Genomic DNA, 12,439 nt, shown 5'->3' on the forward strand with positions numbered 1-12,439 from the left:
CTCCAGACTTACCGAATTTTGTTGAAGTCCATCGAGTTTGCTCATTATTGAACTCCAATCACCCCAAGAAACTTCGAATAAATATGTTTCGGGATCTTCTCCTGATTCAATCAAGTTGTCCCATAGACTCTTCTGGAGTACTGATTTTTTTCCGGAAGAATCTAGTTCTCTCTCCTCCAATTCTTGCTTCAATTCGGCGACTTTCAAGTCCACTAGGCGCACTTTTCTTGAACACATTTTCACTCTTACTGTCTATTTTACTCAAAACTGAAATGTCCACTTATTTGATGGAGTCCGAAACACTTATTTCAGTTTATATTTCCGTCGTCCGGTACTGTCCGCTTCGCGAAACACAATGAATCACCAGTCTATCTGCGCGAAAGTGCTAAAGTTTTATAGTCAATTTCACTGTGATACAAAAATTGTCCACCAAGCGCTCACAAATTTATTTTGAAAATCCACTTCTGATCACCAATTGTAACGAATTAAAGAATTAACTGTCTTAATCAAATTTATTTTTAACAATATTTCACTATCACAACTAATTTATATACAACACTCAGTAACTAACGCTTAAGTAAGTAACGCTTAATTTATCTTCACAATTAGATTCCTTTCTTTAAACGCACGATTCACGTTCTAAGTACAGACTACTCCTCGGGACGGAGAGCGACGTTTTTATATCGTCAACGAACGTTCCGGATTTCTCTGCGGAATTCGGGACCCATCCACACCTTTCCCGCTGGTTCGCGATCAGACATGCGTTTGCTGACTGGGATATCGGTCAGGGCCGGCTTCAGATTCATTACAATATGAACTAACATTAACCATCCTAAAACCTCACTGATTACATGTTTCCGTTCCTCTTACAAAATTACCATTTGCTCTCTTATTGAGAGCAAAATAAAAAATAAATTATTTATGTGAAAACAAAAGTCGAGTTTCTCTTAAACAATTTCATTCATGTTTTGATGTCAAAACCAAAAAAAATCTACTTCAATTATTATGGATACGGGGGTGTTTCCATGAGAAGTGAAACAAATTCGTATTTTTCAGGACTGAAATTTTTTCAGGATAAAAGTGTAATCGTAGTAAGTTGGTAGTCCTGATCACGAATCTGAAGGAATTTTGAACCTATTTTGCCCCCTAATATGTTTTACCGTAAAAATGGGGTGTTCCATCGCGAGTGGCGGACAGTGTATATCACTTTGGTCAACCCCATTCAGGTGGTAGGTGCATTTTGAGCATTTCTTTCATCCATTTCATTTTTCCTGTTTTTATGCCATCTTGCGCTGCTTGGCTTCTATTTGATGTTTTCAGTTGGAAAACTGGAATATAGCAAGAGGGACAACGCAAATATATATCTTAAGGTAATACATACGAAATTACTTCATAGGTGTCATAATATAGAATTCGATGTTTTAGATGTTAAGGTAAGAAAACAAGTAAATCAAATCATTCATAAAAAGTACTGCATTCAAAAGAAAAAACTATATTCACTAATAGAAAAGAAAGCATCTCTATCTATTAGAAACAATTTCACGAAACATAAATTTTATGACAGGTTCATAAATTTATCGAAAGTTCAGTTCACAGACACTGAAAATGGGTTGATAGAAAAAGGTTTCAAATACAACATTGGATATGAAAATAGCACTAACAACTTTGAAATTTTGGGGATAGAAACTGAAATGGCATTAGGAGGGACATTGAATAGCATTAATAACAAACACCTGGCGTCACATATCATAAAGTCAGAATTTTTGAAAGAAGGTAATTTTACGAATGAATTGAATCTTGTGAAATCAATACGTAGTAAAATTAACGAAAATAGTGTTATATTAACTAGAGCAGATAAAGGCAATACTGTAGTTGCTATTGATCGAATTGACTATGTCAACAAAACCCTTGATTTTTTGAATTTAGGAAACTTTGAAACGCTGAAACGTGATCCAACTAATTCATTCCAAAAACAAGTGAAAGATTTTTTGAAAAATTCAAACATACTTTTTACGGAAAGGGAAAAGTTCAAATTAACATTGATGAACCCCCAAATGCCAAAATTATATTCACTTATAAAACTGCACAAACAGAGTTATCCAATTAGACCAGTGGTTTCCTTTGTCACTGCACCATCAGTGAAATTATCAGAAAGGCTAATCAATATCATCTTAAACCATTGTAACTTCCAACCAAAATTTAGTCTACGGAACTCATATGACTTAATCAATAAAATAGAGAACATACCTCTACCAGACAACGCAAAATTACTATCCTTTGATGTGCAGAATCTATTTCCCAGCATACCTCCTGATGATACTATTACTTTAGTAATAGAATTATTAGATAAAAATATAGTGAACCCAATCATAAAACGAGAAATAATTGACCTTCTGTCATTATGTCTCAACCAAAATTACTTTCAATTCAACAACAATATTTATTCCTCCCCAAAAGGTTTAATTATGGGAAATCCATTAAGCCCCATACTTGCAGAAATTTTTTTCATGGATAATCTAGAGAAGTCGATCTTTAAACATCCTTTGATTGAGAATTTCTTGTATTGGCATAGATATGTGGATGACGTTTTGGTATGTTTTACAGGTACTAAGAGGCAATTAGATACTTTTCATAGGGATATTAACAAAATTCATGAAAACATTAAATTCACTATTGAAATAGAGACAAACAACTCAATCAATTTTTTGGACCTAACAATTAGTAGAATGAACAACAAACATGATTTTTCAAATTATCACAAACTGTCCTATACGGATATTACGATACATTACGATTCTACTCATCCGTATCAACACAAAGTAGCAGCTTATAATAGCATGATTCACAGATTAGTCAATGTTCCTCTTTCAATAGATAATTTTGATAAAGAACTCAATATCATCAAGAAAATTGCGGTAAATAATGGGTTTAAAGCCGAATTAATAAACAAAATACTTGCCAAGAAAGTCTACACAAAAGCGATTCGAGACGTTTTCCCCATTGATAAGGTAGATAATCAAAATTATAGAGCTTTAACCTATTTTGGACAACCAACGGAAATAGTGGCTTCATTTTTGAGGAATCGAGATATTAAAATTGCATATAGAACAAGTAATACGTTGGGAAAGCTAGTTAAAAATAATGAGGATAAAATCCAAATTCGAGAAATCAGGAGTATATAAATTAAAGTGTGGAACGTGCCCTAAGGTATATATTGGTCAAACTGGCAGGACATTTAGGAATCGAATCCAGGAAAATCATAAGAGCTATGTAAATAAGAAAACAAATTCAACATTTCCAAATCATCTTCTAGAAGAAAATCACATCTTGAATGAAGATTTCGAAATTTTGCACATTGAAAATAAAGGTTTGAAACTGAATCATTTGGAAGCAATGGAAATTAATAAACTTAAAAATTCAAACATTGTAATGAATGACCAACTAGATTTGAATAGATCACCGTTATTGAACTTGTTTTCTTAAAAACCGAGAAAGAATTATTATTGATGTAGATGTGAGGCAATATGCTTCAGGTAATCATAATTGAGCAGGTACGAGATGTAGAGGTTCAGGTAATTTCTCAAAGGTAGTCTCAATTATGGTTACCTGTAGTATATAAATATGAATGTAAGGATAATTTGATGTATTAATCACTAGAAAAAGCTAATGTTTAGCGAAACATGTGATATATTTTCAATAAAGTTTGTGGAGATCAAATCGTTTAGGCGTAGTTTGTGAAATTACTATGGATCTTCATCAAGTAACGGCCGAATCAATCAAAAAAAAATAAATAATTTGATTTTTATTCTTTATACAATATTTGATATCCTCAATTGGAATTTGAAAAAAATGCATTATGTATACCTGTTTTTTAATTGTTTACTACGCGCGCTCACAAGTATACCTCTCTCACCTTCAAGTATCGCCGTTTCTCTCTGACTCATGCGCTGCATCGGTCTCTCTGTGTCCTGAATTTATCTCAAAAACTGTTAACTTCATCAAAATTGTTAAGAAGGAATATGTTATTCCTTCGGAACAACTGACCCTCATAATGTAAAGTGATGGTTTTTCCAGATGTATAAAGAAACTTAAACATTTATGTAAGATTTTGTATATCTAACGATTTTCCATTCATATCTTCGACACATTGTATAAGTATGTCTATACTAGTAATTACGTAGTATTCTTTTGTTAAGTATGGGGTAAGTGTATCACAGTTTCAGTCTTAGTTTTTTTATATGATTATTTTCAGAAACGAATACTTATCAATATGCTTTTGTTCAAATTTACTCTTGTGTGTACGAATACAAAGGCTCTCGCGGCCGAGGGTTTCAGTGTCACTATTTTTCGAGTTTGAAGGCCCTCAATTTTTGTACTTTCTTAACATTCATTGTCTAAATGAAGTTATATCATCATTATTAGTTTGTATATATGATGATTGAAGAATAATTGATGGTATCGCTTTCTCGTGAATGCCGTCGTTGATTTTGGTCGGTGTGACTCAATATTTGCCTTCAACAATTAAATTATTCACAATATTACTGGAGTTTTATCGCAAAACCAAACCGTTATTTTCAAAACCTCGATACGTGTTTCAATCACCAACTGATCATCTTCAATTTAAAATTGATAAACGTTCATACCTACGTTACTTTTTGAAATATTTCTTGATACAAATACTATGTTTCATTGTGTTTATATTGACCTTTTCTGAGACTTTTCACTTTCTCCGATCTGAGAAACTAAAACTTAGTAATGGAAAACTTTATACCTGTTGCGGAATTGATTGAGTTTGACGTGTATCCCCAAAATGTCGGATCAAATCGTCAAAGGTTTTCACCTTACCTGCTCTTACTCTGCAGCTTCCGGGTAAAGGGGATGCATCCGCCCAATCAGCAGCGAATGGTGGACTGCAAGGGGTTGATTGCTTTGTGAGTGTAAAGAAGCACACGTAAATCTGGATACTCGATAGCACCATCGGCTCGTACGTTTTTACATCCGTACTGTCACTCAAACATTCTATGCGTCTATCGCGAAGAGCAATTTTTTAGCTAGTCCCCTTGACGATATGCGCGAGGAACTAAACATATACGAGGTGATGCCAAATCCGAAATAAATTCTAACATATGCTTATCCCTATGCAAAAACGGCAAACTTACAGTTTACCCCGATAAGTTACTGCGTAAAATCGATATATTTTTCTCAAAAGAAAAAATTATAGAGGCTACCTCTTCCGAATTGAAAATTAGCAATTTCGCACTTTCCTGTAAAAAGTTATATGAAATTGTTCTTAAAAAGTCCTCAGAAAAACGACTTCATTCTTCTTGGTTTCGTAAATTAAATATATTCTGGTTATGTAACCAAATACAATATAACTCCCCACTTGAAGGATGCTGATGAAGTGGAGTAGTAACTAATCAGGGTAAACTAGAAGTGGCTTTTTCTATACATGTATAAAGTTCTCCGATAGTAATTCAATTTCTTTTTTCAGATTATGTAAGCTGAAAAGTTCCAGAAAATACCAATAATACGATTTCCCCACAAAAACTACTTTTGTTCAATATTAATTATTACATTTTTATGTAACAGTTCATAAAACCGCAACAAGAGTTTGAATATTACAATGTTTTTTTCAAGCGTGTATAATAATGTAAAATTCAGTGTATTTTTAGAAAAGTTCAGTTTGTATTGTTTATAATTGGTCAGAATTAGCTTTCCCCAGGAAATATTTGTAAATGTTTTGCCAACAAAAATTGATCAAAGTTACAAAATCTCAGTTTTCTTCATTGAAAAAATTTTGAAATGTTTTATGGTAGTTCATTTTCGCGTTTTTAATGAAGTACAAAGAAACTAGCAGATATAGATTGACATTTCATAAAAATGTATGACCCTCCGGCATGAATAAAATCACAATGCAATAATGCAAAAATTGAAGCTAATATCACTTTTGGCATAAAATAAAATTATATGAAACGTATAGAATCATCAGTAACTCAATTCCTCCTCCATAGTTAATCAACGTAAGCTAATTGTCTTTTCTTAACATTTAAACTGTTATGTTACAGAGTAACGATTTAAGTTGAAATGAGAATTATTGCTAAAGCTTACCAACTACAGTAGGTTCCAAATCAATCATGACTGCTCTAGGTACTAGTTTACCATTTTCCACTTCTGAAAAAAATGTTCCATAGCAATTGTCAGAAACAATTTCTTTTGCTAGGTTAATAGTTCCGTCAGGTTGTATGCCATGTTCTAGACAATAGAGTTCCCAAGTTGAATTACCAATTTGCACACCAGCTTGACCAATGTGAACAGATATGCATTCCCTCTAAAAAAATGGAATACTTATTATAACAATAAGGATTTCTGGTAATTTTCATGATATTCATCACAATATCTAATTTTTATTGCCTACATACCAACTTTGCATTTGTACTTGTACCTTTTAGTCCAATGTGAGCAATAATATGCAAGTCTGTTAATTTCATCGACAAACGAAAATATAAATATGTGTGTATATGAGTGATAAATAAATAACGTCAGCGTATGGGGATGGAGAAAAGAACATACATGGCGGCATTGAGCCCTATCTTTATTATCAATGCTGGATTTATTGACACAGACAAAGCAAACATGACTGATCTGAATAAATGAACTTTAAACGTTCAAGCCAGTCTAGTATATACCTACACAGTAGGTTGAATGGACTGACGCCTATCAGAAAACAACTACTCCCCTAGCTTATACCACGAACGGTGTTGGATTATATCCAACAGGCGTCAGTGCAGGAATCTTCTCAGAAAATGTCCTGCATATGCATTTGGCAATACAACTGAAAGAGTCGACCTTCAATTTTGGAACGGGCACACTTGCAGACCGGTTTCGGGCTCATTAGCCACTCGTCAGTGCGATATAGTGGCCATCATCGACCCAAAGTCAATGAAATTCCATAATTGAAAATCGCTGACGATCCATCTTGATTTTATCCAGGTTTGGAGACCAGCTCCCCTACCGTTTTGGCTGATTGTTGGTCTTGAGAGGGACCAATGGGTTCTTATTGAAAATCGGAATTCTTTCAGAGTATTTCCTTCCTTTTCATAAGTTGAAGCGAACAACAAAATGTCACTCCATCTAGTGGGCGAGGTACTAACCAACTGCATATCCCAAATTTGGCCGATTCCTCTGAATAAGGAAGAAAAACTTTCTTATTAGTCAGTGGGCTATGCTTGAAGACTGTCAGTAAACAAATCTAAAGAAATGAACTTCAAACGTTCAAGCCAGTCTCGGATATACCTACACAGTAGGTTGAATGGACTGACGCCTATCAGAAAAATGAAAATTCACCAATGGAGGTTCTTCATCTGCCGCAAGGCTGACTTGTTTTTTATTGAAGACATTTTTAAAAATCAATATTGATGATTTACCATAACTTTAGCCCAAATGTGTGTATTGGTAGTGACACAAAATACTTGGCATTACCATCAATACAGATTAGTAGAAGAATACCCATTCACACTTCTTGAAAAATATTCAAGCCACAAACTATTACAATTGAACACGAAACGAGTCATTTTATTTTTGAAATAGTGTATCTGATAATATACAGGGTGTTTATTGAACATGCAGCAAAAATTAAAGGACTGTTCCTTGGACTATTATAAAGATATTTTGTCATTTAATGATTTTGGATATGGCGCTTTGTTTCAAAGATACGGAGCGAAAAAGAATTTCGAAAATAACAATTTATTACCAAAAATTAAATGTAATGTTTCTTGATTTACAAGAACTGTTGAAAATGACTACCTCCCGCTCGGATGCAAGAATCCAACCTCCTCCTCATCGACTTCCGAACTCTTTCAAAAACACCAGGATCGTATCTGATTGTGTTACACCCAGCAATTATCCAATTTCTCAAATCTTCCAAATCTTCTACTGGGGTAGTATAAACTAATGACTTCAGGTGGTTCCATAGGAAATACTCCAGGGGGTTTAAATCCGGTGGCCAAGCAACGAAAGATAAATATGTTCTACCTCTTTTTTTATACAAAAAAATAGTATTGCTATTCAACGTGTTAATGCTGCTTCGGTCCTTGGAATATAGTTTTGATGAGATCATGCATTGCCCTCGTTTCATTACGGAACTAAAATCTCTTCGAAACAAGTCGAGATATGTGTATATTCATCAGTCTCCTATAAAGATTAATTCGCAAGTGATAGATCCACCTTATTCTTTTTCAGTGCGGTCAATGGACTAAGGTCATTCTTGCCCCCCAAATATGAGTTGCAGTCCTCGTGATTATAGTTCCCTTTCAGTGGAAGAGCTTCATGGAGTAAGAGCTGAAACGATCCTTCTACGAAACCTTTCATCACTTGGAAGGATCGATAGCAGCTTGAGAAATGGTTCAGATGCAGATTTTGTGGAACATGTCCTTCCTTACGAATCAATAGACAGTTGTCCTGAAAATCTTGCGAAGAAAATTGGATTAAATAATTTAGGAAACACTTGCTACATGAATAGCATTTTGCAAGTGTTGTTCATGACGAAGAATTTCAAGAAAGAGGTTTTAACGATGAACGAGAACGAGAATGTTTCCTATTTATTCACCAAACTCAAACACCTGTTCATGCAGTTGCAGTTTTGTAAGAATGTACTATCTTTCCCGCCAACCGATTTCCAAGAGTCTTTGAAGTCCACTAGATACTCATTAGGACAACAAAAGGATTGTTCCAAATTCTTAGGGTTCTTGTTGAATACTCTTAGTGAGCAGGAAAATAGCAGAATCAATACTGCTGGCCACTCTGGATTGAATAATTACATAGAGTCTATCTCGTCTTGTATTTCCTCCTCACTACTTTACTTTGTAGTAGGTACATGTTCAAGAGGTAGCAGAAACGTATGTGACTTTCTAGAACTTCAGTAGGAGATTTGAGCCGGTTCTAAGCCTCCCCCCACCACTATGACGTATTAATTGCTTTTTTATTGGTTGTTGTTTGGTGAAGTCAAGGTGATGTGACCTTGAAGGGTGTGGTGTATGGATCGTTCAGAAATTTTTTCCCGGTTCTTATCCTCCCCCCACCAATATGACGTGTTATTTGCTTTTTTTTGTTGTGCAGTGAAGTCAAGGCGTTGTGACCTTGAAGTGTCTGGTGCATGGATCGTTCAGATTTTTTTTTTCATATGAGATTTTGTGTGTGTATGTGTGTGTGTGTGTGTGTGTGTGTGTGTGTGTGTGTGTGTAAGAGAATGCACGGTACAGGGTTTCATCATGTGCTTGTTTGTTTATGTACAAACATACGTCTGCATACTTCGAAGATCCTCCAAGTAATGAATGCTCCATCGGTGTGAGGGCACCAAGTTAGTAGTGGAGTGACGTCACAGCAATAACCGTTCAACGGCTAGAGAGCGACATGTTCACTCCACGACGTGTGGCAGAGTAATGCGTATTCATCGGTCTGCTCTCACCTCCCTCGATGTAGTGAAGGATGTGACGTAACGCATCGCCCCAGACTCGCCATCAATGGTGACACGCAGGCGGGCGAGGACTGTGCTAACGTCTGTCCTCTCCGAGAGCGCAACGACAATTGCTTGTTCGTATCGCTCTCGAAGCAGTGAATGATGTGACGTAACGCATCACCCTACCCTCGCTATTGATGGTGACACGCAGGCGGGCGAGGACTGTGCAAACGTCTGCCCTCTCCGAGAGCGCAACGACCACTGCTTGCTCGTGCCGGCAACTGTTATCGCATCAAATTGGGAGATGGGCTTGGCTGTGACGTCAGGCATCTCTAGTGGATGCATCGATGTGTCCTTACCTACCCTCACTCTCTACGGTGATGCGCAGGCGACGTGGATTATGGTATTTAAGAAGCGGGCGAGTGTTGGTTATGTCAGTTTCCATCGAGTGAGTTAGTGAGAACATATCATAGAAAATGTATTCTTGTGAATGTGGTAAATCTTTTACCCGTAGTGACAACCATCGTCGTCATCAGCTCCAGAGTTGCCAAGGAGGTCCATCAGTGAAACGAGTGAGATTAGATGACGCTGCAGCACCTATGTACACATGTAATTGTTGTAATGTGATGATTCCATTGACTCAAGTGAATTCTCACAATAGAATTCTACAACATAAGAATAATACATGTGTTCAATTCAGTGATGGAATTGGAATCGGCCATCAGGGTTCACAAAATCATCAAAGTGAATATGGAAGTATTTGGGAGTTATATTCTACAAACACAAGACCTGAAGGAAACCAAATCATTTAATTCACAGAATAGAACAGTTGATCAATCTACTGATTTGAATTCCTTATTTGATGGATTTCGAAATGGGATTATCGCTCAAACTACAGAATTCCAGGAACGTGATTCAGGTAAACATTTCTACTAAGTTTTAATTGGATGGATTAGTAATACTGTTTTGTATTTAAGGTTGGACTTGTGAAAAAATCATGTTTCTGGAGTTGAACATTAATAAATACAGCCCGCTCAGTGGATGTTCATATGTGAAGCTGCCTGAATGTATCGAGCGTAGGAAGGCCGTGGTTAATGTCCGTAATGAAGATCAGCATTGTTTTGCATGGGCTATCACTTCAGCACTACATCCTGCAATCGATAGAACATCAGAAGTTTCATCGTATCCACATTTCAGTACAGTCATAGATGTAACAGGTATGAATTTTCCGGTAAAGTTGAAAGATATTGTGAAATTTGAAGACAAGAATGATATTTCAGTTAATGTGTACGGTTTAGAAAGTAAATTCGAGAAGGGTAAAATAATGTATGAAATAATTGGACCATTACGTTACTCTCAGAGAAGACTTAGAAGACATGTCAATTTGTTACTTATCACAGATGATTTCGGTAATAATCATTATTGTTGAATCAAAGATCTTTCAAGATTAGTTTCAAGCCAATTATCGGCTCATGAACATAAGAAATATTTTTGTGATGGCTGTTTATTATATTTTTCTAATGAACAATTACTATTACGTCATAAGATAAATGATTGTAATCACTTGAGTACTACAACACCATCAACCAATTTCAAAGTCAATAAATATGGGAAAACGGTACCTGAAAATATACTAACTTTTGAAAACTTTGAGAAACAAATGAAGGTACCATTTGTAGTGTATGCCGATTTTGAATCAGTACTGAAGCCGATTCAAACCACTAAACCAAATCCTGAATACTCGTATTCGATCAAGACATTCAAACATGAGCCGTATTCATTTGCTTATTTGATTAAATGTTCATACAATGATGATTTATCAAAATTTGTTTCGTATAGGGGTGTGGATGCAGCCCAGAAATTCGTTAGCAAAATCGAAGATGATTTGAAAAATATTTATGAAAATCATATCAGGTTTCCTATTCCTATGGATGTACAAACTCCTGAGGAAGAGGAACAGTTTGCTTCTGCCACAAATTGTGGCATTTGTTCCAAACAATTTAATGATGGCGAAGTCAAAGTGAGGGATCATTGTCACCTCACAGGAAAAAAAAGGTCCCCTGCTGCTCATTCATCTTGTAATTTGAATTTTAAATTGCCAAATTTCATTCCTATAATTTTTCACAATCTCAGTGGATATGATTGTCATTTATTCATAAAGGAATTGTATAAAAACAAAGATAAAGTGGATGTCATCCCACAAACTAATGAGAAATATATATCTTTCACAAAACATCTCTTTACACACTCCTATACGGATAAAGATGGTAGGGTGAAGAAGAATTATTTGAAAATGAGATTCATTGATAGTTTCAGATTCATGCCTAGTTCTTTGGAGAATTTAGGTGCAAATTTAACATCTGATCAGTGTATCGAGATGCGCAAACATTTCCCACAAATTGAAAATTTCAATTTGATGAGAAAGAAAGGTGTATTTCCCTATAGTTTTGTTGATGACATCGAAAAGCTGAATCATCCAAGACTTCCAACCAAAAATCAATTTTATGATAAACTCAATTGTGAACATATATCAGATAATGATTATGGGAGAGCTCAACTTGTTTGGAATTTATTCGAACGTCAGGATTTGGGTGAATACTCTGATTTATATTTAAAGTCAGATGTGTTACTATTATGTGACATTTTTGAAAACTTTAGAAATATATCTGTTGATAAATATAAATTGGATCCGGCACAATACTTCACTGCACCCGGATTATCGTGGGATGCCATGTTGAAATATACTAATATTGAATTGGAATTACTAACTGATATTGATATGGTTCACTTCTTTCAAAAAGGTATTCGTGGTGGAATAAGTCAATGTAGTGAAAGGAAACATAAAGCAAACAATAAATTTTTACCGAATTATAATCCAAATGAACCATCTTCATTCATTTCATATTTGGATGCAACAAATCTATATGGTCATAGCATGTCGCAACCATTACCAACAGGTGAATTTTCATGGTTAGCACCTCATGA

At 35.3% G+C, this 12,439-nt stretch overlaps 1 protein-coding gene across 1 annotated transcript in view; it reads right to left on the minus strand.

Annotated features, from left to right (window-relative positions):
- LOC111512553 (tubulin alpha-1B chain) overlaps positions 1-12,439 on the minus strand; it is a 55,150-nt gene that overhangs the window by 23,762 nt on the left and 18,949 nt on the right. Inside the window, exon 2 of the mRNA XM_074185483.1 lies at positions 6,109-6,328. Within this exon, the coding sequence (XP_074041584.1) occupies positions 6,109-6,328 (220 nt within the window). The remainder of the gene's footprint in view (positions 1-6,108; positions 6,329-12,439) is intronic.

Source organism: Leptinotarsa decemlineata, unplaced genomic scaffold (assembly GCF_025532065.1).
Source record: "Leptinotarsa decemlineata unplaced genomic scaffold, Ldec_3_MD MMD2_P_RNA_scaffold_2, whole genome shotgun sequence".
NCBI lineage: Eukaryota > Metazoa > Arthropoda > Insecta > Coleoptera > Chrysomelidae > Leptinotarsa > Leptinotarsa decemlineata.